This window comes from Athene noctua, unplaced genomic scaffold (genome assembly GCF_965140245.1).
Source record: "Athene noctua unplaced genomic scaffold, bAthNoc1.hap1.1 HAP1_HAP1_scaffold_307, whole genome shotgun sequence".
Classification (NCBI taxonomy): domain Eukaryota; kingdom Metazoa; phylum Chordata; class Aves; order Strigiformes; family Strigidae; genus Athene; species Athene noctua.
The window spans coordinates 24224-52205 of record NW_027437768.1 but is presented as its reverse complement, the minus strand read 5'-3'; the positions used below and the strand labels follow the sequence as shown (position 1 = coordinate 52205).

Genomic DNA, 27982 nt, shown 5'->3' with positions numbered 1-27982 from the left:
CTTTCCTCCATCCCTGGTGCCGTGGTTCTTCCACACAGCCCTTGATGCGCGCCCTCCCCTGTCCCCTTTGCCAAACCTCCCCTTTGGGTCCCTTGCTGACCCCCCGCCTCTGCCGGGTCTCCCCCAGGTCCTGGCTCCGGGACGGGGACGTTTGCTCGGCCCAGAGCTGCTCCTGCCAGAGCAGGCAGGGACTGTGCCTGCCTGCACCCTGCTCCTGCCTCCTGCCCCCTCCAGAGCCCGGGGGCTGCGGGGCACCCACTGCAGGAACAGGGGGACCGCACACGTCGGGTCTTTGCCTCTTTTCTGAAATTCTGACACCTGGAGTCGGTCTCTGAGCCTGTGCTGGGGTCAGGACTGGCTGCCAGCTCGGGGTGCAGGACGTGGAACTGGCACACAGCACCTGGTTCCTTCATGAAATTCCCACTGGAAAACCATCAGAGCAAGGGACACCGGTCTTGCTACAGCCAGCCTCCCATAAACTGTTCCTGCAGCGCCCTCCAAAGGCAGCAGGAACAAGGACTCTGTTTGCTAGCTGGTCTGAGTCCTGGGGACAGGGCTGAAGGAAGGAGCCGGTCCCTTGGGGACTCCTCCAGTGAAGCAGGACAGGTTTCCCCCAGGGAGGCACACGGAGTGGATCAGACAACAACCGAGGCTGGAACGGTTTGGGGAAATCGCTGGCTCCCGCTCACAGCAGGATTAACTGCAACATCAGAGCAGGTCACACAGGGCCTTCTCCAGGCGTGTGCTGAGTATCTCCAGGGAGGAAGGTCTCTACAACACCCTGCCCTAGCACCTGACCACTCTCACTGCAAAAACCTGAATACCTCATCTCTCAAATGAGCACGGGCAGGAGGAGATCAGAAAGCAGACAGTGTGTAGTACTGCAGTGGCACCTGGGGAAGCTGCCAGCCTTGACCTGCAGAGCTCTGTGAAGATCCCACGGGGGCAGGTGTCGGAGACGACTTGTAACCCCCGAAACAAGGACTGAGAGAAGCAGCCGGAGGGTAAACTTGGTAAAGACAAGGGATGGGGGGGGCAGGGGCCCTCCGAGCCTTTCCAAGAAATGTCTCCAGCACTCCCAAGTAACAAAACTAGAGACACGGGGTGGGTACTGTGGAGTCTGGATAACGCAGGCTTGGTGCTCGAGGTCAGCACTTGCTCATCTCTTGTGTGACTCGTGGGAGAAAACTCGCCTGGACAGCACAGGATGCGGCTGGAGGAGGGAGCCCTGAGGAGACAGGACGGTTCTGCTCTGGGGCATCCTGTAAAGTTTTGTTACTGATTTTATTATCAACTGAAATTAAATTGTGTTTGATTTTAATATAAGTATAGAATTAAGGGATATTTTAGTAAAATAATTAAATAAATTAGTTAAATAAATTAGTTAAATTATTGGTTAAATAAATTAGTTAAATAGTTAATAATTTCTTGGAAGTTGTATGCTTATGTATGAAGACTTAATGAATATGGATGAGTAAGTTCTAGATAAGGTGTGTGATTCTGGTGCCTGGCACGTGTTGTTGGTGAGAGCGCTCCCCTACACGTCCGGCCGTCAGTAAAGAAGTGTCTGCTTATCTGCATCACACTGGAGTCGAGAAGTTATTTTTATCCCGGATTTCGGTGACAGTTTCAAGGGGCATCTGTCCCGTGAGCGATCTTTGCTTCATTATCCACAAAACGTGTATTAAAGTTGACATCCCTGAATATGCTAATAAAGACTAACGAGATCATGCTAATTACAGCACCCCACGAAGCGCCTTGCCCCTCCCCACACCTATGACACGTGATATGTAGATCAATCTGGGGGAAGGACCCGAGGAAAGCGTGTATAAATGGGGGGGGGGGGGGGGCCAAGGATAACGGTGATGAGCGAGTGAAGAAGTGAAGTGAAGCAGGTGGGTGCATCCCTGAACCCTCCTTGGCAGAACCAGCGCAGGAACCTGGACTGGTGATCTCTCTCCCTCTCTTCCCATCTCTCTCTCTCTTCTTCTCTTTTCCCCCTTGTTATCATTAAGGGACGCAAGGCGTATCATATCCCTTGCCATAATTTGTTCTTCACTTAGTCAGTTATTGTGTATCCAGTCAACACACTGTGGGAAATGAAGAAATGTTTATGTCTGCACTTTGAGACTTGTCTCACCAATCTCTGCTCCGTTGGGGATTTATGAATCTACGTCACTTGTCTCCCTCTTCGGAGCAGGACGTGACAGCAGGTGGGACCTGGAGGTGCCTAGATTTTCCTTCTGAACAGCACAGCCCTAACTGCCAAGTGTTTCTGGATGACCAGCATTAGGATGTCCTCAGAAAGCTGCACCAACATCCTTCCCAGCAGCGCCGACCCGCGGTGCAGTCTCTTACCTCTGCAGCTTCAGCTCTGCCTCCTCTGCCCTCCTCTGTGTTTCCCTCAAGTCAGCGGCCACCCGGGTATTTGTCACCATCTGCGTGCCATCAAAGAGCAGCTTGGCCAGCCTCTGTGAAGGAAGCGGCACACATTTCACACCCAAAGACCTGCGTTCTGGAGGGAGGGATGCTGCAGGAACCCTGCCTGCCCAGGGTCTGGCTCCTGTCCCCATGCTGAGGTGCCTGTGTGGAGCCCTAAGCTCTGTCTTCCTGCTACGGCAGGATCGATGAGCACCCGCGGGCCTCCCTCTCCTGGAAAGCCCCGCAGGCCATCAGCGCCAAGAGGAACACGCTCAGAGCACCCCCCTCTCTCACTTCCCCCGTGCGTGCAGATGCGGTTAGGCACGGCGGGGTTTTGGTTTGGATGCTTGGCGTCACTCCTACGCCCTTACAATCCACGGGAAATCCTACCCCTAGGATCCAGCCCCCAAATCCCCCACCACCCAGTCCTGAGGAGTTCCTGTCCCTGCTGCTTCTCACATAAATGCTGCTGTGTGACACTAAGCACTGTACAAAGCTAAAAGAAGGGTAAAGCCAAATATCAGGGACCCAAGAGGATCTTCCCCTCCTACCGCCACACCTGCCTGCACTCCTCAATGTGCTTGTGGCTCTTCCTCTGCTCTTCCTCCTCCTCCTCCTCCTCAGGCACTTTTGGCTCCACATCTTCTCCAAGGGCCTCCCTGGGGCAGAAGAGGGAATAAGACTGAACATTTTACACCACATCATGCTCGGGGACGCCCTTGAATCCGGCATCCCAACCCAGACTGCATGGTTCAGCGCAGCACACTCTGCTCTCTCTTCCCCTCAGCAGGCTTAGTCCCAGGCCAGCAGGTCCCTGCAGATGCAGAAAGGAGGCAGGAAAGGTGGGGACAGCCGCCCAGAGGGAAAACAGCGTCCAGGCTTCTTTTTCTACATCTGGGACTGCAGCCCAAGGCTAGTTACTGCTTCAGCACAAGGCTGGGGAGGCTCAGCCTCTGTTTGCTTTCCAGGTGGGGATGGGGCAGGCATGGGGCAGAGGCTGTCAGGGGGCAGCCCTTAGGTGGCTGGGGGGGACCCCGGCTTGGCCATGAAGACAGCCAGCTTCTGTCCGGAGCCATTCCAGCATTGGCACTGATCCCATGGCCCAATATCCCCCAGGCTGGAGGGGCCTCTAAGGCTTGGGAGAGGCCCCCACTTCAGTCCTGCTTCGGGGAAAGGTGTGTGCCATGGCTGGTGAGCCCCAGGTCTGGGAACAGCAGCCTGCTCCAGGATGCCACTAGTCTGATGCAGATTTTGTCCAGGGGGGCAGCGGGTCCATGGCAGGGGAATCTCTTGGGGAAGGGGGTATTGCTGCCTCAGTGCTGTGCCTCGGACAGGGCGGGGATGTCCTTGCCTTTGGGATGAGCAGACATCGGGAGGTCCCCGTGCTCCTAATATCTGGCAGAGAACGGGGAGCGTCTCTGGCTTGGGATTCAGGGGAGCGCCAAGGCCAGTTTGGGGAGAGATCCCGGGTCCCGTGAAGGCTGGCAAGGCCACATCGGGTGGCTGCCCCCCGCCAGTTTTTGGTAGGGGTCCTGGCCCCAGTGCCGTTGTGGGACAGGGGATATTCTGACACCTGGAGTCGGTCTCTGAGCCTGTGCTGGCCCGGGCTGGGGTCAGGACTGGCTGCCAGCTCGGGGCGCAGGATGTGGAACCGGCCCCGGCCTGGGGGTGGGGGCATCAAGCCCGGCACCGTTCTGGGGAGGGGAGATCATCTGTGACCTGAACCGGGCTGTGGGGAGAAGGTGAGGGACTTGGTGCCGGTCCGGGGCAGGGAGGGGCCTGGACCCGGCTCCGATCTGGGCGGCGGGGGCGGCTGGGGGTCAGGCCCACGCAGCCGGGGCACCGGGGACGAGCGCCGCTTCTCGCCGGGGCTCGGCATCGAGGAGGGCGGCGACGCGAGGGCGGCGGGCGGCGACGCGCTCCTCGGCGCCGGGGTCGGGGCCGCGGGGGCTGAGGGCCGGGGCCGGGCCCCGCCGAGCCGCCTCCGCGCCGGCTCCCCGCCTCACGCGGCCCCGCAGACACAGCGCATGCGCGGCGCGGCCGGACCGGCCCCGGCGGCGCCGGGCAAACGGCGGCGCCGGGCAAACGGCGGCGCCGGGCAAACGGCGGCGCCGGGCAAACGGCGGCGCCGGGCAAACGGCGGCGCCGGGCAAACGGCGGCGCCGGGCAAACGGCGGCGCCGGGCAAACGGCGGCGCCGGGCAAACGGCGGCGCCGGGCAAACGGCGGCGCCGGGCAAACGGCGGCGCCGGGCAAACGGCGGCGCCCGTTCCCGCTCCCGCGCCGGGCGGCGGCGGCCGCGAGGGGCGGGCGCGAGCGCGGGGCTCGGGCCGGGCTGCGGGGCAGCGACGGCCGCGGGGCCCCGTGTCCTCTGCGCCGCCGGGCCGGGCCGCGCCGCCGCCTGGTGCCGCCCGCACACACGGGCGGCAGCGATCGGGGCTTCTCCGACAGCCCGCTCGAGCCCGGCCGCCGGGGGGTGAACGCGCAGCCGGAGCCCGGCGGCCCCGACCTCGTGCTGCTCCCCGCGCCGGGGGAAGGGCCTTCCCCGGGGTGAGGAGTGGGGGGGTTCGGGTTGAGCCCGCGGCGGCCTCAGCGGGAGGAGCGCGGGCCTTACGGCTGCTCTCAATTAGACAGCCCCCCACCAAAATAATGACAAATTACGACGAGCGCAGGAAACTAGCTCTCCGTAAATTGCAGGTTCGAATGTCTGTGCGCGGAGAACAGAACAGCTTTCCAGGGTTCAACGGCACCCCAGAACGCAGAACAAAGAACTCTGTGGGGTTTAACGGCCACCCCAAACGCTTGATCACTCACCTGACAAGCGAGGGCTCTCCACCTCGAGGACCTGCTCAGGGCAGCGCCCCGACCCAGATCACCTGGAGGAGCTTCCTTGGGCGACGTCCCGACCCCAGGGGAGAGTCCTCGACCGACGGCAGCGAGCTGCTCCAGGGGAGGAGCTCAAAATGGCTGCCCGAGGGGAGGAGCTCAAAATGGCTGCCCCAGGGCTCCATTGACACCCAGCCCCAATCTGACCTGTGCCCCGTAGCGGCTCCCGTTGGCCAAAGGCCCCAACTGCCGGGAAGCCCCGAGAGCAAAGGCAATCAGGAGCTGCTCCGCTCCAGCGGCCATGGAGCCCGATCTTCACTGGGGGGGACACCTGCCACAGCCTGCGCTTCCATACTTGCACGTGCTGATTAGCGCTGGCTCAGGGAACGGCCGGATCAGCTCCGGCCGAGGGACCTCTGACTCTTCTGCCACAGCCACGGCGGCTCTTTTTCTGCCAAAAGGTGGTTTGGGTTTGGAGTCCTGAGAGCTGGGATTTGTGAGTGCAAAGTCTCAGGAAAAGGGGGGAGCTGCTGCCTCCTGCCTGCCCGCAGTTGGGGCTCAGAGCTGTGAGGGGCCTCGCACAGGATTGTGCCCAAGGACCTCATGTTTGCAGCTCTGACGGGTCCATCCCGGGGAGGGCAGAGAAACCAGCAGACACCTGGGGAAGCCCCGCAGGGACTCTCCCCCAAACAACGCACTGGCACGGGCAGTCGGTCCTCTGGGAATCGGTGCGTACGTGTCGGAAATGACAGGAATATTCGCTGCTTTGCTGTGACAGGAGAAGCGTGCCCTTGTCTTTCGGCACGGCCCTTGGGTGGAACGATCCCCCCAGCACCCAGCGCTGCAGCACAGCCTGCCTGCCTTCTACAGCTTCCAGCTGAGCCTTCGGCGGTTCTTGTGAGGCCAAACTGACGGTAACAGCGAGTGCGCCCAGCGCTGCCAGGAAGAATTCCTGCCTGACAGTAAAGACCTTTACTGTTGAGCGAATGTGTTCCAGGTGAAAAGAGGCAAAGACCCGACGTGTGCGGTCCCCCTGTTCCTGCAGTGGGTGCCCCGCAGCCCCCGGGCTCTGGAGGGGGCAGGAGGCAGGAGCAGGGTGCAGGCAGGCACAGTCCCTGCCTGCTCTGGCAGGAGCAGCTCTGGGCCGAGCAAACGTCCCCGTCCCAGAGCCAGGACCTGGGGGAGACCCGGCAGAGGCGGGGGGTCAGCAAGGGACCCAAAGGGGAGGTTTGGCAAAGGGACGGGGGAGGGCGCGCATCAAGGGCTGTGTGGAAGAACCACGGCACCAGGGATGGAGGAAAGATATTTTAAGATATTTTATTTTTCAGGTGGGGTCATTGCAGGGACTTCCCCAGCCCTACACCCCCAACTGCTCTCTCCAGGCTGCCCGCTGCAGTCAGGGATAATTTTGCCTCAGGGGCTTGCGGGAGCACCTGCAGCAGCACTGCCGGTCCCGTTTCCACCAGGCGCTGACACGCCTGCAGAGCTGGGCACGGGACTCCCGCAGGGCACGGCCCCCCTTGCACAGCCCCGGGGCCACCCAGGCACGCATCCTGCCCGTGGGCACCCGCTGCTGGGGACTGGGCTCCGCTGGGCTGCTCCCGCCCGGCGCCGCCCAGATGGTGCTGCCCATGGTCACGGGGGTGTCAGGGTCTGGCTCCACGTCCCTGGGTCTGTGTGCCACTTCGCCCTCATCCCCAGAGACCTGCCCTTGACTGGTCCCAGCTGACCTCTCCAGTGGGGGGTCCTGGCCCAGGGCTGGTCCCAGATTCTCCACCAGCGCCTGATCATCCTTGGGGGTCTGGGCGGGTCCTGAGCGCTCTTGTGCCGCCAGATCTGCCGTGGCACCGGGGCAGGGCTCCGGGAAGGAGCAGACGGTGTCCGCAGAACTGGAGCTGCTCATCGGGAGGGAGCTCAGCGATGGTGACCACAGTAGCGGGCAGAGGCGCTCTGTGCTCGGCAACGTCGCGCTGGCACTGCAGGGGAGGAGAGAGGGAGGTGAACCTGCTGCACCGCGGCCCCTCCGGCGGGACGGGCAGGGCTGCCCAGCGCGGGCAGGGCACGGGCTGAGGGTCTGGGGCAGGATCTGGGGCCTCCCCCAGCACTCACCATTTCTGCAGGGTCGGTTGTTTGCTCTTCTCCATCTTGGCGTCAGCTGTCCCATGCTTTGCCTTCTGCCTTGAACTCTGCAGGACACCAAGAGCTGGGTGAGACGGGAGCAGCTCCCAGGCCACATCACCCCCACAGCCCCTCACCCCACCCACCCCATCCCACTCCCCACCACAGCGCGGTGCAGCCGTCACATACCCAGAGCCACTGGGCAAACATGGCGCCGAGCACGAAGTACACCTCAGTGAACATCACTACGCACAGCATCTCGGCCAGGGTGCTCGACCGTTCCCAACTCCCCCAGATCCCTCAGCGCTGGCTCAGCCCGACTCTTCAACCCCTCCAGGGATCCCGGGGACTCCCCCCTGCCCTGGGCAGCCCATTCCAACGCCCAACAGCCCCTTCTGCACAGAAATCCTTCCTCAGAGCCAGCCTGACCCTGCCCTGGGCAGCTTGAGGCCATTCCCTCGGGGCCTGGCGCTGGGGCCTTGGCTCCAGAGACTCATCCCCCCTCTCTGCCCCCTCCTGGCAGGGAGTTGCAGAGGGCCAGGAGGTCTCCCCTCAGCCTCCTCTGCTCCAGACTGAACCCCCCCAGTTCCCCCAGCCGCTCCCCAGCAGACCTGTGCTCCAGACCCTGCCCCAGCTCCGTTGCCCTTCTCTGGCCACGCTCGAGTCATTCAATGGCCTTTTTGGGGTGAGGGGCCCAAAACTGAACCCAGGAATCGAGGGGCGGCCTCCCCAGTGCCGAGCCCAGGGCTCAGATCCCTTCCCTGGCCCTGCTGGCCACGCCAGTGCTGACACAAGCCAGGATGCCGTTGCCCTCCTTGGCCCCCTGTCACTGATTTGACACCAATCAGAATTATTACAATTAATAATGTTTGATTCCAGTATGAATACAGAAATATTTTAGTAGGGTTACATGTTTACATCTTGCATTTTGCACATCTAACCAGAAACCAATGCTACTGTGAATTCCTCTGTATAGCCCTGTACCAAGGCCGAAGAATTGGTCAGTAATCATTTACTAGGTACACCTAGATACTGCTTAGGGAATTAGATTTAGAATTGAAAATAATTCTGTTTGAAGTTGTTGGAGATGTCTAGACACAGAAGTAATTTATTACCTAGAATACATTGGATAATGCCTCAGAAGTACCACAACCTGAGAGTAATGAGAACTGGGGAGAATGAACTGTCACAGTTTACAGATCTCTGCCAAGGAACAGTGAAACTGGGTAATGGGTAATTCCGGCAGGGGGAGATCGCGACCACCGACTCATGGGCCACCGACCCAAATCACACCCCAGACTCATTTCTAGACATTTCTAAGCTTCAGTGCGCAGAATCGGAAGTAGGAGGGAAGTATGATAATGATTTCCAGGAATTCTTGTGTTTAGGTATGAATACTTAATGAATATGTATGAATGAATAATATAGAAACTGTATAATTCTTGTGACTGGTGTGCGTTGTTGGTGAGAGCACGCACCCGCGCACCCGGCCGTCAATAAACAAGTGTCTGCTTATCTGCATCACATTGGAGTCGGTAAGTTATCTTCATCCCGGATTTCGGGGACAGTTTCTGGCACCCCAGATGGGACCTCGCTGAGAGACCGGAGGAGTCGGGGACCTGATCGGTTCCAGCCGGCACCGAGGATTTCTCGGGGACACCCATCGATCCCCGATCCATGCGGCTCTTCGCGACGTCCCCTGGATTTTGGTAAGACACTTCTCTTTTGTACTGGGATAAGTGGGTTAGAGTCCCACCAGTAGGAGCGGGTTAGAGTCCCACTGTACAAGCCTGCCTGTCAGACGCGGCGAAAGCTGCGCAGGGTTGGGCTAGAGGATCCTCGTGTATTGGAAGCCGAGGCCTCTGCCCGTAAGACACAAGCGAAAGCTATTGCAGGGTTGGACAGCTGGATTTGGAAACAAGAGACCCTATACGCTGTAGAGTTCTCAGAAGGAGTGCATTTAATTGGAAGTTAAAAGTTTTTATGCACTCAGTTGTGGTACTGGTTGTTTCGTCAATTGAATATTGTACGGTAATTAAGAATTGTGTTGTATTGTGTTATATACCTTTGTTTGTCGTAGTAACTGTAGAAAGGTGTGAGCGTGTTTGTGAGCGTGAGACGTGCAACTGAGCACGAAGCGGGTGTGGGGTTCGGATCCGCGGTTCTGTTATCCCGCGCGGGGTGCAGCCGGAGAAGGACGAAGCGATAGGCTTGAGCGAGTGATCGATTGTATATTGTGTTAACAAAGTAACTGAACCATGGCATCTACGCTGACTCGTTTGTTTAAAAGCAAAAGGATGTGTAATCTGGCTGCAAATGACAAAGTTCTGAAAACTTCTCCGTTAGGATGTTTGTTAGCACACTGGGGAGAGGTACATGATGATTTGAGGAAAAGTCAGATGACTGAATATTGTAATCGCTGGTGGCCTCTGTATACTCTGGGTGATCAGGGAAAATGGCTCGTGAATGGGACACTGCATTATAATACCATTCTGCAGTTAATGCTGTTTTGTAGAAGAGAAGGGAAATGAAGTGCCGTATGTTGATTTTTTTTTTTTCCTATTTAAGACAAAGGAAGGATTGGCAGAAAGAATGTAAGCTGATTAGTAGGGATAATTTAGTAATGGCTATAACTTTTGACGATAAAAAGGTGAAAAAGTGTTGTTCAACATGTGAACTTGAAAAGATTGTTTGAAGGAAAGAATTGCTTCTACTGAAAAGGATGGAGGGCCAGAATTAGATATATCCCCTCCACAGGGAGAACGGCATCGGGGGCGAGAATATAGAGAACAGGTAGAGGAACCTGAGAGTAGCGGACTAGAGGATGTGGATGAAGGGCCGTCTGAGGTTGTAATTCATACCCCTGCATCTCGAAAGAACTCGGCAGCAGGTACAAACAATAGCTCCCCTGCGGCAGGGAGCTGGCAACGATGGGCCGGTGTATGTGAAAGTGCCTTTTCAGTGACGGATTCGATGGCTTGGAAGCAGGCAGCAGGAGTGTACAGAGAGGATCCGGAGAGAACAGGCAGAGTGGCAGATACTATCATCAGAACACAGAACCCGGACTGGAGTGATTTACAGGTGATTTTAGCTAATGTGTTAGATGATACAGAAAAAAACAGATGGTATTGGAGGCTGGCAAAGCACAGGCAGAAGTGACTGTATTGAGTGGGACAGCAGGTGGAATATTAGAGCAGAACTTTCTGTCTGGGGATCCGCAGTGGGGATCCAAATAATGTGGAGCACAGAGAAAGACTGAGTCGGTATCAGAAATGGGTTTTACATGGAGTTAAACACGCCATGCCTAGGTTTCTGAACTGGTCTAAATTGTATGAGGTGAGACAAGATAAGAATGAATCTCCCTCAGCGTTTCTGGGAAGACTAAAAGAAGCTGCCAGAAAGAATAAATACTGATTTGAAAGTAGAAACTGAGGCAGCTCAGATATAATTGGCTTGGATTTTTATAGAACAATCGGTACCAGATATAAGAAAGAAACTGATTGATAATTTTTGAAATATAAACTCTTGGAGGAGTGTGAATCTGAGGACAAAACTCTCATTCTACCAGTCAGAAAACCGTCGGGTGAATATAGGTTAGTGCAAGACTTCAGAGCAGTGAATCACATAGTTAAGGGTATATATCCTGTAGCAGCAAATCCTTGCACGCTGTTAACAGCTTTAAAGGAGACTTATCAGTGGTTTACAGTGCTGGATTTAAAAGATGCTTTCTTTTGTATGCCTTGGAGAAGGAAAACAGAAAATTGTTTGCTTTCGAGTGGGAAAATCCACAAACAGGACAAAGATGCAGCTGACATGGACAAGACTACCCCAAGGATTTAGAAATAGCCCGATAATTTTTGGAAATCAGCTGGCAAAAGAGCTTGAAACACGGAAACAGGACAAACCAACACCTGGACATTTGCTTTTACAATATGTGGATGACACACTGATTGCTACAGAAAAAAAAAAGATTTACCTACATACAGGTAACAATAGATCTTTTTAATTTTCTGGCACCGAATGGGTACAAGGTAGCCAGGGGGAAAAAAAAAAAAAAAAGCGCCCAAATAGCTTGTCAGACTGTGATATATTTGGACTTTGAGATTTCAGAAGGGCAGCGGCAATTAGGAACAGAACACTGAGAAGCCATGTGAGCCCGAAAATATTCATGAACTCAGAGCATTCTTAGGAATGACAGGGTGGTGCCGCCTCTGGATCATGAGTTATGGTCTGACAGCTAAACTGCTACATGAGGCCCGAAGAACTCTCCTTCGACATGGGGCCCACAGCAACAACGGGCTGTCACAGAACTGAACCGCTTTAATGCCTGCGCCTGCCTTAGGACTTCTGGACATCACCAAAGGCTGTGAGCTGTTGGCTCACGAAAGACAACGCCTGGCACTGGGTGTGCTGACTCAGAAGACGGGAAGCTGGAAACGACCTGTCGGATACTTCTCTAAACAACTGGACACGGGGAGCAAAGGGTGCCCAAACTGCCTTCGAGCTGTGGCTGCAACAGTGATGCTCACACAGGCAGCTCAGAAATTAACTTTGGGAAGCACAATAACAGTCTGTGTCCCACAGACGGTGATAACTGGTTTAGAACAGAAGGGGGGACATTGGCTGTCTCTGAGCTGAATGATGAAGTACCAGGTAGTACTGGCTGAACAAGATGGTGTGAGTCTAAAAACAACTAACCTGGTAAATCCTGCAGTGTTTTTAAGTTCCACACAGGAAGAAGAGCCACTGGAGCAGGACTGCTTGGCTGCTATCGAGTATGTTTATTCCAGTCGAGAAGATCTGAAGGATGTACCCTTGGAGCAACCAGACTGGGAATTGTACACAGATGGCAGCAGCTTTATGGAGCAAGGAGTTCGATACGCTGGGCATGCGGTAACAACAGACACCACAGTTAGAGAGGCAAAGGCACTGACGAGTGCCACATCAGCTTAGAGATCAGAACTCATTGCTTTGATTCGAACCTTAGAACTAAGGGAAACGAAGAAAGTAAATACCTGGACAGACTCAAAGTATGCTCTTGGGGTGGTACATGTCCATGGAGCTTTGTGGAAAAAAAAAAAAAAATTACTGTCCTCTCAGGGATCAAATATTATGCATCAAAATTACATTTGACAATTATTACAAGCAGTTCAAAAACCAAATCAGGTAGCAATCATGCACTGTAAAGCACACCTAATTAGGAACACAAAAGAAATTGCTAGAAGTAATTTGGCCGACCGGACAGCAAGAGAACGAATATTTCAAATGGCATTAATTCCCTCCAAAACAGTAACCCCTCACAGACGAGCAGTAGTTCCACCTTTGTTAATAAAAGAAAGAATGCAAACCAAACCTCAAGAATGTCATTAGGGAGCAGAAGCTTTAGTAACTTCTTTACAAAAACAAGTTTTATCTGTCAAGATGACAGACATGGCTAAATTAATAACTGCAAAATGTGACGTATGTTTGAAAAACAATCCAGTAACCAGGAAAAGAGTTCAAACGGGTAGATTAAAATTAAAAACTTGGGACAGTACCTGGATTAAAGGCGTGTTTGCAATCCTTCCCCCGACAGTAGACAAAGGCACTACCCGACAAGGAAAGGGACATGTAGTACCATGGTAGAAATGTGAAAGGGTGTATGATTGCAGCAATGCAGACTTAATAATTCAAAGAATTCCTCATTTGGCAGCTGCTTTAAAGTTTGGCTGTTATTGTCGAGGTGTTCATAATAACCTCACCATGACTAGTCTCTTTACACCCAGAAGAGGATACTCCTCTAGTTGTAAGAAATCTGCCATTCAGAGCCCAGGGCATTTAGTTTGGGCATTAAGTGATGGCACCCGGACAACCCACTTACCGGTAGATGGTAAGGTGAAACAAATTACTTTAGGCCTGCCAACACTGTGTCCGATTGGGAAGAAATCACCACTCAAGGGATCCCTGGAAAATTTAAAATTACAACGAATCAAAAGGTCTGAAACGGATGATGACGCTTGGAATGAACCAACAACAGGAGTAAAAAATTGGCTGGGCTTTAGAGTCTGTTTGAACCCAATAGCGTCCTACAGGAATAGAGAATGGCTTTATCACTTAACAGGACAAGGAGAAAAATTGGCCGATGTTACAAGAAAAGGATTTCAAGAATTAAACATCCAATTACAGGTAACTTCTAGAATGACACTTCAGAACAGGATGGCACTAGACATGCTTCTGTTGAAAGAGCATGGAGTGTGTGGATATCGCAAAGACAGACTGGATCATTGCTGCATTCATATCCCGAATGTTACACAGGATGGAGAACAGGATTTAGATCTGTGAGGCAAAATCGGAAAAGAAACAGAAACCATTCGAGAAGATATGTCAGAAGATCGGCTAGGAAACATTTTTAGTGGATTAGGATAGAATTTGAGCTCTTGGCTGAAATCCTTAATCAAAATTCTGTTTTTGCTATGAACTGTCCTGTTGATGATTATGTTGGTAACATACAGTTTACTAATAGGCTGCAATATATCGTAGAATGATGAGAGAAGTACCCACTATGCCACCAGGCTACAGCGCGCCACCACCATCATCTGGCAAGACAAACTTTGGCCTCAAAGATGAAAATGAATAAAAGTGTGAAAGTATTGAAATGATTTTCAACACCTTCAAAGGGGGGAAATGTTACTGATTTTATTATCAACTGAAATTAAATTGTGTTTGATTTTAATATAAGTATAGAATTAAGGGATATTTTAGTAAAAATCATTTTACATTTATTGTAGTTTGAATCTAGCAACTGACTGCTCCTCTAAAATCCCCTGTACAGCCCCGTACCAAGGCTGAAGGGACTGGTCACAACTGTTTAGTAGGAACGGTTAGAACCCAGGTAACGAAACACGAGGCGATTTGTAACCTGATTTATAATACATGTACAGGACTAGAAGAATGCAAGTAGCTGTCAAGGTCCAGGATGAACGGGAACTGAGGGCAGTGACCGTAACAGCTGGCAGGTACCTGCCAAGAAAACCGTGTCCTTAAGCAAAAGGTAATTCCGGCAGGGGGAGATGGCGACCCCCGGCTCACGGACCACCTGCTCCCATTACACCCAGAGCCATTTCTAGACATTTCTAACCTCTACTGCGCAGAATCGGAAATAGGAGGAGAATATGTGAATGATTTCCTGGAAGTTGTATGCTTATGTATGAAGACTTAATGAATATGGATGAGTAAGTTCTAGATAAGGTGTGTGATTCTGGTGCCTGGCACGTGTTGTTGGTGAGAGCGCTCCCCTACACGTCCGGCCGTCAGTAAAGAAGTGTCTGCTTATCTGCATCACATTGGAGTCGAGAAGTTATTTTTATCCCGGATTTCGGTGACAGTTTCAAGGGGCATCTGTCCCGTGAGCGATCTTTGCTTCATTATCCACAAAACGTGTATTAAAGTTGACATCCCTGAATATGCTAATAAAGACTAACGAGATCATGCTAATTACAGCACCCCACGAAGCGCCTTGCCCCTCCCCACACCTATGACACGTGATATGTAGATCAATCTGGGGGAAGGACCCGAGGAAAGCGTGTATAAATGGGGGGGGGGGCAAGGATAACGGTGATGAGCAAGTGAAGAAGTGAAGTGAAGCAGGTGGATGCATCCCTGAACCCTCCTTGGCAGAACCAGCGCAGGAACCTGGACTGGTGATCTCTCTCCCTCTCTTCCCATCTCTCTCTCTCTTCTTCTCTTTTCCCCCTTGTTATCATTAAGGGACGCAAGGCGTATCATATCCCTTGCCATAATTTGTTCTTCACTTAGTCAGTTATTGTGTATCCAGTCAACACACTGTGGGAAATGAAGAAATGTTTATGTCTGCACTTTGAGACTTGTCTCACCAATCTCTGCTCCGTTGGGGATTTATGAATCTACGTCACTTGTCTCCCTCTTCGGAGCAGGACGTGACAGCAGGTGGGACCTGGAGGTGCCTAGATTTTCCTTCTGAACAGCACAGCCCTAACTGCCAAGTGTTTCTGGATGACCAGCATTAGGATGTCCTCAGAAAGCTGCACCAACATCCTTCCCAGCAGCGCCGACCCGCGGTGCAGTCTCTTACCTCTGCAGCTTCAGCTCTGCCTCCTCTGCCCTCCTCTGTGTTTCCCTCAAGTCAGCGGCCACCCGGGTATTTGTCACCATCTGCGTGCCATCAAAGAGCAGCTTGGCCAGCCTCTGTGAAGGAAGCGGCACACATTTCACACCCAAAGACCTGCGTTCTGGAGGGAGGGATGCTGCAGGAACCCTGCCTGCCCAGGGTCTGGCTCCTGTCCCCATGCTGAGGTGCCTGTGTGGAGCCCTAAGCTCTGTCCTCCTGCTACGGCAGGATCGATGAGCACCCGCGGGCCTCCCTCTCCTGGAAAGCCCCGCAGGCCATCAGCGCCAAGAGGAACACGCTCAGAGCACCCCCCTCTCTCACTTCCCCCGTGCGTGCAGATGCGGTTAGGCACGGCGGGGTTTTGGTTTGGATGCTTGGCGTCACTCCTACGCCCTTACAATCCACGGGAAATCCTACCCCTAGGATCCAGCCCCCAAATCCCCCACCACCCAGTCCTGAGGAGTTCCTGTCCCTGCTGCTTCTCACATAAATGCTGCTGTGTGACACTAAGCACTGTACAAAGCTAAAAGAAGGGTAAAGCCAAATATCAGGGACCCAAGAGGATCTTCCCCTCCTACCGCCACACCTGCCTGCACTCCTCAATGTGCTTGTGGCTCTTCCTCTGCTCTTCCTCCTCCTCCTCCTCCTCAGGCACTTTTGGCTCCACATCTTCTCCAAGGGCCTCCCTGGGGCAGAAGAGGGAGTAAGACTGAACATTTTACACCACATCATGCTCGGGGACGCCCTTGAATCCGGCATCCCAACCCAGACTGCATGGTTCAGCGCAGCACACTCTGCTCTCTCTTCCCCTCAGCAGGCTTAGTCCCAGGCCAGCAGGTCCCTGCAGATGCAGAAAGGAGGCAGGAAAGGTGGGGACAGCCGCCCAGAGGGAAAACAGCGTCCAGGCTTCTTTTTCTACATCTGGGACTGCAGCCCAAGGCTAGTTACTGCTTCAGCACAAGGCTGGGGAGGCTCAGCCTCTGTTTGCTTTCCAGGTGGGGATGGGGCACGCATGGGGCAGAGGCTGTCAGGGGGCAGCCCTTAGGTGGCTGGCGGGGACCCCGGCTTGGCCATGAAGACAGCCAGCTTCTGTCCGGAGCCATTCCAGCATTGGCACTGATCCCATGGCCCAATATCCCCCAGGCTGGAGGGGCCTCTAAGGCTTGGGAGAGGCCCCCACTTCAGTCCTGCTTCGGGGAAAGGTGTGTGCCATGGCTGGTGAGCCCCAGGTCTGGGAACAGCAGCCTGCTCCAGGATGCCACTAGTCTGATGCAGATTTTGTCCAGGGGGGCAGCGGGTCCATGGCAGGGGAATCTCTTGGGGAAGGGGGTATTGCTGCCTCAGTGCTGTGCCTCGGACAGGGCGGGGATGTCCTTGCCTTTGGGATGAGCAGACATCGGGAGGTCCCCGTGCTCCTAATATCTGGCAGAGAACGGGGAGCGTCTCTGGCTTGGGATTCAGGGGAGCGCCAAGGCCAGTTTGGGGAGAGATCCCGGGTCCCGTGAAGGCTGGCAAGGCCACATCGGGTGGCTGCCCCCCGCCAGTTTTTGGTAGGGGTCCTGGCCCCAGTGCCGTTGTGGGACAGGGGATATTCTGACACCTGGAGTCGGTCTCTGAGCCTGTGCTGGCCCGGGCTGGGGTCAGGACTGGCTGCCAGCTCGGGGCGCAGGATGTGGAACCGGCCCCGGCCTGGGGGTGGGGGCATCAAGCCCGGCACCGTTCTGGGGAGGGGAGATCATCTGTGACCTGAACCGGGCTGTGGGGAGAAGGTGAGGGACTTGGTGCCGGTCCGGGGCAGGGAGGGGCCTGGACCCGGCTCCGATCTGGGCGGCGGGGGCGGCTGGGGGTCAGGCCCACGCAGCCGGGGCACCGGGGACGAGCGCCGCTTCTCGCCGGGGCTCGGCATCGAGGAGGGCGGCGACGCGAGGGCGGCGGGCGGCGACGCGCTCCTCGGCGCCGGGGTCGGGGCCGCGGGGGCTGAGGGCCGGGGCCGGGCCCCGCCGAGCCGCCTCCGCGCCGGCTCCCCGCCTCACGCGGCCCCGCAGACACAGCGCATGCGCGGCGCGGCCGGACCGGCCCCGGCGGCGCCGGGCAAACGGCGGCGCCGGGCAAACGGCGGCGCCGGGCAAACGGCGGCGCCGGGCAAACGGCGGCGCCGGGCAAACGGCGGCGCCGGGCAAACGGCGGCGCCGGGCAAACGGCGGCGCCGGGCAAACGGCGGCGCCCGTTCCCGCTCCCGCGCCGGGCGGCGGCGGCCGCGAGGGGCGGGCGCGAGCGCGGGGCTCGGGCCGGGCTGCGGGGCAGCGACGGCCGCGGGGCCCCGTGTCCTCTGCGCCGCCGGGCCGGGCCGCGCCGCCGCCTGGTGCCGCCCGCACACACGGGCGGCAGCGATCGGGGCTTCTCCGACAGCCCGCTCGAGCCCGGCCGCCGGGGGGTGAACGCGCAGCCGGAGCCCGGCGGCCCCGACCTCGTGCTGCTCCCCGCGCCGGGGGAAGGGCCTTCCCCGGGGTGAGGAGTGGGGGGGTTCGGGTTGAGCCCGCGGCGGCCTCAGCGGGAGGAGCGCGGGCCTTACGGCTGCTCTCAATTAGACAGCCCCCCACCAAAATAATGACAAATTACGACGAGCGCAGGAAACTAGCTCTCCGTAAATTGCAGGTTCGAATGTCTGTGCGCGGAGAACAGAACAGCTTTCCAGGGTTCAACGGCACCCCAGAACGCAGAACAAAGAACTCTGTGGGGTTTAACGGCCACCCCAAACGCTTGATCACTCACCTGACAAGCGAGGGCTCTCCACCTCGAGGACCTGCTCAGGGCAGCGCCCCGACCCAGATCACCTGGAGGAGCTTCCTTGGGCGACGTCCCGACCCCAGGGGAGAGTCCTCGACCGACGGCGGCGAGCTGCTCCAGGGGAGGAGCTCAAAATGGCTGCCCGAGGGGAGGAGCTCAAAATGGCTGCCCGAGGGGAGGAGCTCAAAATGGCTGCCCCAGGGCTCCATTGACACCCAGCCCCAATCTGACCTGTGCCCCGTAGCGGCTCCCGTTGGCCAAAGGCCCCAACTGCCGGGAAGCCCCGAGAGCAAAGGCAATCAGGAGCTGCTCCGCTCCAGCGGCCATGGAGCCCGATCTTCACTGGGGGGGACACCTGCCACAGCCTGCGCTTCCATACTTGCACGTGCTGATTAGCGCTGGCTCAGGGAACGGCCGGATCAGCTCCGGCCGAGGGACCTCTGACTCTTCTGCCACAGCCACGGCGGCTCTTTTTCTGCCAAAAGGTGGTTTGGGTTTGGAGTCCTGAGAGCTGGGATTTGTGAGTGCAAAGTCTCAGGAAAAGGGGGGAGCTGCTGCCTCCTGCCTGCCCGCAGTTGGGGCTCAGAGCTGTGAGGGGCCTCGCACAGGATTGTGCCCAAGGACCTCATGTTTGCAGCTCTGACGGGTCCATCCCGGGGAGGGCAGAGAAACCAGCAGACACCTGGGGAAGCCCCGCAGGGACTCTCCCCCAAACAACGCACTGGCACGGGCAGTCGGTCCTCTGGGAATCGGTGCGTACGTGTCGGAAATGACAGGAATATTCGCTGCTTTGCTGTGACAGGAGAAGCGTGCCCTTGTCTTTCGGCACGGCCCTTGGGTGGAACGATCCCCCCAGCACCCAGCGCTGCAGCACAGCCTGCCTGCCTTCTACAGCTTCCAGCTGAGCCTTCGGCGGTTCTTGTGAGGCCAAACTGACGGTAACAGCGAGTGCGCCCAGCGCTGCCAGGAAGAATTCCTGCCTGACAGTAAAGACCTTTACTGTTGAGCGAATGTGTTCCAGGTGAAAAGAGGCAAAGACCCGACGTGTGCGGTCCCCCTGTTCCTGCAGTGGGTGCCCCGCAGCCCCCGGGCTCTGGAGGGGGCAGGAGGCAGGAGCAGGGTGCAGGCAGGCACAGTCCCTGCCTGCTCTGGCAGGAGCAGCTCTGGGCCGAGCAAACGTCCCTGTCACGGTGCCTACGGACACGGGGCCGGACAGAGGTGACCAAGCCCGGGGGAGCTCGGAGCCAGGACCTGGGGGAGACCCGGCAGAGGCGGGGGGTCAGCAAGGGACCCAAAGGGGAGGTTTGGCAAAGGGGACAGGGGAGGGCGCGCATCAAGGGCTGGGTGGAAGGACCACGGCACCAGGAATGGAGGAAAGATAATTCTTTTATTGTTCAGGTGGGGTTGCCCCAGGGAGGTTCCTGTCCTACACCCCCAACTGCTGTCTCCGGGGTGCCCGTTGCTCCTCTGGAACCAGCGTTGTTGTCATCCTTGGGGGACTGGGCGGGTCCCCGGCACTTCTGCGCCGCCAGCTCCGCCATGGCACCGGGGCAGGGCTGCTCGCTGAGAGGGAGCTCGGGGACGATGTCCGGGGTAGCGGGCACAGGCGCTCGGTTCCTTCACGCTGGCACTGCAGGGGAGGGAGGTGAACCTGCTGCACCGCGGCCCCTCCGGCGGGACGGGCAGGGCTGCCCGGCGCGGGCAGGGCACGGGCTGAGGGTCTGGGGCAGGATCTGGGGTCTCTGCCAGCACCCACCATTTCTTCAATGTGGGTTTGGTCTTCTCCAGTTCTTCTCCCTTCTGCCTTGAGCTCTGCAGGACACCAAGAGCTGAGTGAGACAGAGGCAGCTCCCAGACCCACACCGTACACCCCACAACGCCCCACAGCATCCCCAACCCCCCCACACCACATCAGCCCCACAGCCCCCCAACACCTCCCCACGCCATCCCCCCCCCCGGCACAGCACAGTGCAGCCGTCACATACCCAGAGCCACTCGACCATCAACACGCCGACGAACAGGAGGGGCGGCAGGAGGAGCATGAACAGTGGGAAGATGTCTGCCGAGGTGAGGCTGTTGGAACCCTCCATGGCTGTGGGCCCAGGGCGGCGATGAAGAATTCCTGCCCGACAGTAAAGACCTTTCCTTGTTGGAGAACGGCTTGCAGAGAGCAAGGCCGTGGGTCTCTGCAGGAGCTGATTGCAGCCATCTGAGGTAAACAAAGGAAACAACCCAGGGTACAGTTATGCTTACAAAGGACTGTTATGTTAACAGAGAGAAACTGAGGTACACAGTGGCCTTGATGGTAAAAACAACCTTGGGAAAAAAGGCAGGCCAGAAGAGGGACGATGTTGTGAAATATCTGAAATGTCACAAGGGGCTGGGATATTATAATGTAGCCTGTTACATGCATCCAACAGATTTGTGAGTAGCGTGCACGATTATTGTAGAGTGCTTATATAAGGGGTGATCTCTTTCAATAAAGTTGAAGCTTGCTCTAGCATTCACATTGAATCGGCTGCTTGCTTCCTCCGCCCGTGGGGACAAGGCACTGCCCGGCGACCACCAGTTTCAGGCCAAAGCCCTCCCGGCCAACACGGTGGCAGAGGCGCAAGGAGCCCCGCGCCAGAAAAGGTGGGACTGGGGGGAGCGTGGGCAGGGGGAGCCCAGCACGGGAGGACGGGGACGGGTCTGGGCTGTCTGGTGCAGCTGTCACAGCTGCGGTGCTGGGGACGTTTCTGTGGGACGGGATGGCAGCGGGGTCTGGGGGCGCCGGGCTGACGGTGAGGGGTGCGACGGCCCCGCGCTGAGTTTTGGTGTGAGGTTACACAGGGGCTGCGCCCGCCTGCCCCAATATAAAAGGCCGCGGCCGCACTGGGCCAGCAGCCACGGCCTGTGGCAACGGGCTCACCCCGGCCGAGATGCTCTGGCTACTGATGCTCACGGAGATGAGCTTCCTGCTCGGCGCCGTGTTGGCGGCCCAACGGCTGTGGGTATGTGACGGCTGCACCGCGCTGTGGTGGGGAGTGGGATGGGGTGGGTGGGGTGAGGGGCTGTGGGGGTGATGTGGCCTGGGAGCTGCTCCCGTCTCACCCAGCTCTTGGTGTCCTGCAGAGCTCAAGGCAGAAGGGAGAAGAGCTGGAGAAGAGCAAACCGACCCTGCAGAAATGGCGAGTGCTGGAAGAGGCCCCAGATCCTGCCCCAGACCCTCAGCCCGTGCCCTGCCCGTCCCGCCGGAGGGGCCGCGGTGCAGCAGGTTCACCTCCCTCTCTCCTCCCCTGCAGTGCCAGCGCGACGTTGCCGAGCACAGAGCGCCTCTGCCCGCTACGCCGGTCATCATCGCTGAGCTCCCTCCCGATGAGCAGCTCCAGTCCCGTGGACACCGTCTGCTCCTTCCTGGAGTCCTGCCCTGCTGCCATGGCAGAGCTGGCAGCACAAGCGTGCTCGGGACATGCCCAGTCCCCCAAGGATGATCAGGTGCTGGTGAAGAACCTGGGACCAGCCCTGGGCCCCCCACTGGAGAGGTCAGCTGGGACCAGTCAAGAGCAGGTCCCTGGCAATGAGGGCTACAACGCGCAGACACCCAGGGATGTGGAGCTGGACCCCAACAGTCACCACACCGGCCAGTGGATGCTGTTGGTCACAATATGGCTCAAGGCCAATGGAGTGGAGCTGCCTGTGCCGTACAGGGACAGCGACAAGGCTGAGTATGGAGAGGAGAGAAGGATTCCAAACATGGAATCCCTGAAGATAGACAGGAGCAGCCCCATAAACTTGGACGTGAGCGGCCCCATGATGTCGGGCAGCAGCCCCCCCCGTGACCATGGGCAGCACCATCTGGGCGGCGTCGGGCGGGAGCAGCCCAGTGGAGCCCAGTCCCCAGCAGCGGGTGCCCACGGGCAGGATGCGTGCCTGGGCGGCCCGGGGGCTGTGCAAGGGGGGCCGTGCCCTGCGGGAGTCCCGTGCCCAGCTCTGCAGGCGTGTCATGCCTGGTGCAAACGGGACCGGCAGTGCTGCTGCAGGTGCTCCCGCAAGCCCCTGAGGCAAAACTGTAACTGATTCCAAGGGGCAGCCTGGAGAGAGCACCCACCTGAAAAATAAACTATCTTAAAATATCTTTCCTCCATCCCTGGTGCCGTGGTTCTTCCACACAGCCCTTGATGCGCGCCCTCCCCTGTCCCCTTTGCCAAACCTCCCCTTTGGGTCCCTTGCTGACCCCCCGCCTCTGCCGGGTCTCCCCCAGGTCCTGGCTCCGGGACGGGGACGTTTGCTCGGCCCAGAGCTGCTCCTGCCAGAGCAGGCAGGGACTGTGCCTGCCTGCACCCTGCTCCTGCCTCCTGCCCCCTCCAGAGCCCGGGGGCTGCGGGGCACCCACTGCAGGAACAGGGGGACCGCACACGTCGGGTCTTTGCCTCTTTTCTGAAATTCTGACACCTGGAGTCGGTCTCTGAGCCTGTGCTGGGGTCAGGACTGGCTGCCAGCTCGGGGTGCAGGACGTGGAACTGGCACACAGCACCTGGTTCCTTCATGAAATTCCCACTGGAAAACCATCAGAGCAAGGGACACCGGTCTTGCTACAGCCAGCCTCCCATAAACTGTTCCTGCAGCGCCCTCCAAAGGCAGCAGGAACAAGGACTCTGTTTGCTAGCTGGTCTGAGTCCTGGGGACAGGGCTGAAGGAAGGAGCCGGTCCCTTGGGGACTCCTCCAGTGAAGCAGGACAGGTTTCCCCCAGGGAGGCACACGGAGTGGATCAGACAACAACCGAGGCTGGAACGGTTTGGGGAAATCGCTGGCTCCCGCTCACAGCAGGATTAACTGCAACATCAGAGCAGGTCACACAGGGCCTTCTCCAGGCGTGTGCTGAGTATCTCCAGGGAGGAAGGTCTCTACAACACCCTGCCCTAGCACCTGACCACTCTCACTGCAAAAACCTGAATACCTCATCTCTCAAATGAGCACGGGCAGGAGGAGATCAGAAAGCAGACAGTGTGTAGTACTGCAGTGGCACCTGGGGAAGCTGCCAGCCTTGACCTGCAGAGCTCTGTGAAGATCCCACGGGGGCAGGTGTCGGAGACGACTTGTAACCCCCGAAACAAGGACTGAGAGAAGCAGCCGGAGGGTAAACTTGGTAAAGACAAGGGATGGGGGGGGCAGGGGCCCTCCGAGCCTTTCCAAGAAATGTCTCCAGCACTCCCAAGTAACAAAACTAGAGACACGGGGTGGGTACTGTGGAGTCTGGATAACGCAGGCTTGGTGCTCGAGGTCAGCACTTGCTCATCTCTTGTGTGACTCGTGGGAGAAAACTCGCCTGGACAGCACAGGATGCGGCTGGAGGAGGGAGCCCTGAGGAGACAGGACGGTTCTGCTCTGGGGCATCCTGTAAAGTTTTGTTACTGATTTTATTATCAACTGAAATTAAATTGTGTTTGATTTTAATATAAGTATAGAATTAAGGGATATTTTAGTAAAATAATTAAATAAATTAGTTAAATAAATTAGTTAAATTATTGGTTAAATAAATTAGTTAAATAGTTAATAATTTCTTGGAAGTTGTATGCTTATGTATGAAGACTTAATGAATATGGATGAGTAAGTTCTAGATAAGGTGTGTGATTCTGGTGCCTGGCACGTGTTGTTGGTGAGAGCGCTCCCCTACACGTCCGGCCGTCAGTAAAGAAGTGTCTGCTTATCTGCATCACACTGGAGTCGAGAAGTTATTTTTATCCCGGATTTCGGTGACAGTTTCAAGGGGCATCTGTCCCGTGAGCGATCTTTGCTTCATTATCCACAAAACGTGTATTAAAGTTGACATCCCTGAATATGCTAATAAAGACTAACGAGATCATGCTAATTACAGCACCCCACGAAGCGCCTTGCCCCTCCCCACACCTATGACACGTGATATGTAGATCAATCTGGGGGAAGGACCCGAGGAAAGCGTGTATAAATGGGGGGGGGGGGGGGGCCAAGGATAACGGTGATGAGCGAGTGAAGAAGTGAAGTGAAGCAGGTGGATGCATCCCTGAACCCTCCTTGGCAGAACCAGCGCAGGAACCTGGACTGGTGATCTCTCTCCCTCTCTTCCCATCTCTCTCTCTCTTCTTCTCTTTTCCCCCTTGTTATCATTAAGGGACGCAAGGCGTATCATATCCCTTGCCATAATTTGTTCTTCACTTAGTCAGTTATTGTGTATCCAGTCAACACACTGTGGGAAATGAAGAAATGTTTATGTCTGCACTTTGAGACTTGTCTCACCAATCTCTGCTCCGTTGGGGATTTATGAATCTACGTCACTTGTCTCCCTCTTCGGAGCAGGACGTGACAGCAGGTGGGACCTGGAGGTGCCTAGATTTTCCTTCTGAACAGCACAGCCCTAACTGCCAAGTGTTTCTGGATGACCAGCATTAGGATGTCCTCAGAAAGCTGCACCAACATCCTTCCCAGCAGCGCCGACCCGCGGTGCAGTCTCTTACCTCTGCAGCTTCAGCTCTGCCTCCTCTGCCCTCCTCTGTGTTTCCCTCAAGTCAGCGGCCACCCGGGTATTTGTCACCATCTGCGTGCCATCAAAGAGCAGCTTGGCCAGCCTCTGTGAAGGAAGCGGCACACATTTCACACCCAAAGACCTGCGTTCTGGAGGGAGGGATGCTGCAGGAACCCTGCCTGCCCAGGGTCTGGCTCCTGTCCCCATGCTGAGGTGCCTGTGTGGAGCCCTAAGCTCTGTCTTCCTGCTACGGCAGGATCGATGAGCACCCGCGGGCCTCCCTCTCCTGGAAAGCCCCGCAGGCCATCAGCGCCAAGAGGAACACGCTCAGAGCACCCCCCTCTCTCACTTCCCCCGTGCGTGCAGATGCGGTTAGGCACGGCGGGGTTTTGGTTTGGATGCTTGGCGTCACTCCTACGCCCTTACAATCCACGGGAAATCCTACCCCTAGGATCCAGCCCCCAAATCCCCCACCACCCAGTCCTGAGGAGTTCCTGTCCCTGCTGCTTCTCACATAAATGCTGCTGTGTGACACTAAGCACTGTACAAAGCTAAAAGAAGGGTAAAGCCAAATATCAGGGACCCAAGAGGATCTTCCCCTCCTACCGCCACACCTGCCTGCACTCCTCAATGTGCTTGTGGCTCTTCCTCTGCTCTTCCTCCTCCTCCTCCTCCTCAGGCACTTTTGGCTCCACATCTTCTCCAAGGGCCTCCCTGGGGCAGAAGAGGGAATAAGACTGAACATTTTACACCACATCATGCTCGGGGACGCCCTTGAATCCGGCATCCCAACCCAGACTGCATGGTTCAGCGCAGCACACTCTGCTCTCTCTTCCCCTCAGCAGGCTTAGTCCCAGGCCAGCAGGTCCCTGCAGATGCAGAAAGGAGGCAGGAAAGGTGGGGACAGCCGCCCAGAGGGAAAACAGCGTCCAGGCTTCTTTTTCTACATCTGGGACTGCAGCCCAAGGCTAGTTACTGCTTCAGCACAAGGCTGGGGAGGCTCAGCCTCTGTTTGCTTTCCAGGTGGGGATGGGGCAGGCATGGGGCAGAGGCTGTCAGGGGGCAGCCCTTAGGTGGCTGGGGGGGACCCCGGCTTGGCCATGAAGACAGCCAGCTTCTGTCCGGAGCCATTCCAGCATTGGCACTGATCCCATGGCCCAATATCCCCCAGGCTGGAGGGGCCTCTAAGGCTTGGGAGAGGCCCCCACTTCAGTCCTGCTTCGGGGAAAGGTGTGTGCCATGGCTGGTGAGCCCCAGGTCTGGGAACAGCAGCCTGCTCCAGGATGCCACTAGTCTGATGCAGATTTTGTCCAGGGGGGCAGCGGGTCCATGGCAGGGGAATCTCTTGGGGAAGGGGGTATTGCTGCCTCAGTGCTGTGCCTCGGACAGGGCGGGGATGTCCTTGCCTTTGGGATGAGCAGACATCGGGAGGTCCCCGTGCTCCTAATATCTGGCAGAGAACGGGGAGCGTCTCTGGCTTGGGATTCAGGGGAGCGCCAAGGCCAGTTTGGGGAGAGATCCCGGGTCCCGTGAAGGCTGGCAAGGCCACATCGGGTGGCTGCCCCCCGCCAGTTTTTGGTAGGGGTCCTGGCCCCAGTGCCGTTGTGGGACAGGGGATATTCTGACACCTGGAGTCAGTCTCTGAGCCTGTGCTGGCCCGGGCTGGGGTCAGGACTGGCTGCCAGCTCGGGGCGCAGGATGTGGAACCGGCCCCGGCCTGGGGGTGGGGGCATCAAGCCCGGCACCGTTCTGGGGAGGGGAGATCATCTGTGACCTGAACCGGGCTGTGGGGAGAAGGTGAGGGACTTGGTGCCGGTCCGGGGCAGGGAGGGGCCTGGACCCGGCTCCGATCTGGGCGGCGGGGGCGGCTGGGGGTCAGGCCCACGCAGCCGGGGCACCGGGGACGAGCGCCGCTTCTCGCCGGGGCTCGGCATCGAGGAGGGCGGCGACGCGAGGGCGGCGGGCGGCGACGCGCTCCTCGGCGCCGGGGTCGGGGCCGCGGGGGCTGAGGGCCGGGGCCGGGCCCCGCCGAGCCGCCTCCGCGCCGGCTCCCCGCCTCACGCGGCCCCGCAGACACAGCGCATGCGCGGCGCGGCCGGACCGGCGCCGGGCAAACGGCGGCGCCGGGCAAACGGCGGCGCCGGGCAAACGGCGGCGCCGGGCAAACGGCGGCGCCGGGCAAACGGCGGCGCCCGTTCCCGCTCCCGCGCCGGGCGGCGGCGGCCGCGAGGGGCGGGCGCGAGCGCGGGGCTCGGGCCGGGCTGCGGGGCAGCGACGGCCGCGGGGCCCCGTGTCCTCTGCGCCGCCGGGCCGGGCCGCGCCGCCGCCTGGTGCCGCCCGCACACACGGGCGGCAGCGATCGGGGCTTCTCCGACAGCCCGCTCGAGCCCGGCCGCCGGGGGGTGAACGCGCAGCCGGAGCCCGGCGGCCCCGACCTCGTGCTGCTCCCCGCGCCGGGGGAAGGGCCTTCCCCGGGGTGAGGAGTGGGGGGGTTCGGGTTGAGCCCGCGGCGGCCTCAGCGGGAGGAGCGCGGGCCTTACGGCTGCTCTCAATTAGACAGCCCCCCACCAAAATAATGACAAATTACGACGAGCGCAGGAAACTAGCTCTCCGTAAATTGCAGGTTCGAATGTCTGTGCGCGGAGAACAGAACAGCTTTCCAGGGTTCAACGGCACCCCAGAACGCAGAACAAAGAACTCTGTGGGGTTTAACGGCCACCCCAAACGCTTGATCACTCACCTGACAAGCGAGGGCTCTCCACCTCGAGGACCTGCTCAGGGCAGCGCCCCGACCCAGATCACCTGGAGGAGCTTCCTTGGGCGACGTCCCGACCCCAGGGGAGAGTCCTCGACCGACGGCAGCGAGCTGCTCCAGGGGAGGAGCTCAAAATGGCTGCCCGAGGGGAGGAGCTCAAAATGGCTGCCCCAGGGCTCCATTGACACCCAGCCCCAATCTGACCTGTGCCCCGTAGCGGCTCCCGTTGGCCAAAGGCCCCAACTGCCGGGAAGCCCCGAGAGCAAAGGCAATCAGGAGCTGCTCCGCTCCAGCGGCCATGGAGCCCGATCTTCACTGGGGGGGACACCTGCCACAGCCTGCGCTTCCATACTTGCACGTGCTGATTAGCGCTGGCTCAGGGAACGGCTGGATCAGCTCCGGCCGAGGGACCTCTGACTCTTCTGCCACAGCCACGGCGGCTCTTTTTCTGCCAAAAGGTGGTTTGGGT

General features: G+C 57.7%; 2 protein-coding genes across 14 annotated transcripts; both read right to left on the bottom strand.

Moving 5' to 3' along the window:
- Positions 1 to 155: 155 nt before the first annotated feature.
- LOC141955563 (uncharacterized) lies at positions 156 to 18409 on the bottom strand. Of its 11 annotated transcripts, XM_074895283.1 has the most exons (10): positions 18262 to 18409; positions 16076 to 16175; positions 15454 to 15566; positions 14263 to 14363; positions 13225 to 13307; positions 12902 to 12951; positions 12380 to 12426; positions 12063 to 12246; positions 7356 to 7432; positions 6540 to 7222 (listed from the first exon to the last, which is right to left on the bottom strand). In XM_074895283.1, the coding sequence occupies exons 9-10, from the start codon at positions 7388 to 7390 to the stop codon at positions 6643 to 6645; spliced, it is 615 nt and encodes a 204-aa protein (XP_074751384.1). In that variant the 5' UTR covers positions 7391 to 7432; positions 12063 to 12246; positions 12380 to 12426; positions 12902 to 12951; positions 13225 to 13307; positions 14263 to 14363; positions 15454 to 15566; positions 16076 to 16175; positions 18262 to 18409; the 3' UTR covers positions 6540 to 6642. The 11 variants fall into 11 exon arrangements, with proteins under 11 accessions (XP_074751390.1, XP_074751392.1, XP_074751389.1 ...); XM_074895284.1 differs by lacking the exon at positions 12902 to 12951; XM_074895280.1 differs by lacking the exon at positions 14263 to 14363.
- Positions 18410 to 19694: 1285 nt separating this feature from the next.
- On the bottom strand, positions 19695 to 27630 carry LOC141955561 (uncharacterized). 3 transcript variants are annotated; one of them, XM_074895278.1, is made up of 6 exons: positions 27499 to 27630; positions 25373 to 25472; positions 24751 to 24863; positions 20262 to 20485; positions 20033 to 20088; positions 19695 to 19906 (listed from the first exon to the last, which is right to left on the bottom strand). In XM_074895278.1, the coding sequence occupies exons 3-6, from the start codon at positions 24828 to 24830 to the stop codon at positions 19703 to 19705; spliced, it is 564 nt and encodes a 187-aa protein (XP_074751379.1). In that variant the 5' UTR covers positions 24831 to 24863; positions 25373 to 25472; positions 27499 to 27630; the 3' UTR covers positions 19695 to 19702. The 3 variants fall into 3 exon arrangements, with proteins under 3 accessions (XP_074751379.1, XP_074751377.1, XP_074751378.1); XM_074895276.1 differs by having other exon boundaries at positions 19695 to 20088; XM_074895277.1 differs by having other exon boundaries at positions 19695 to 20088; positions 25377 to 25472.
- Positions 27631 to 27982: the final 352 nt, after the last annotated feature.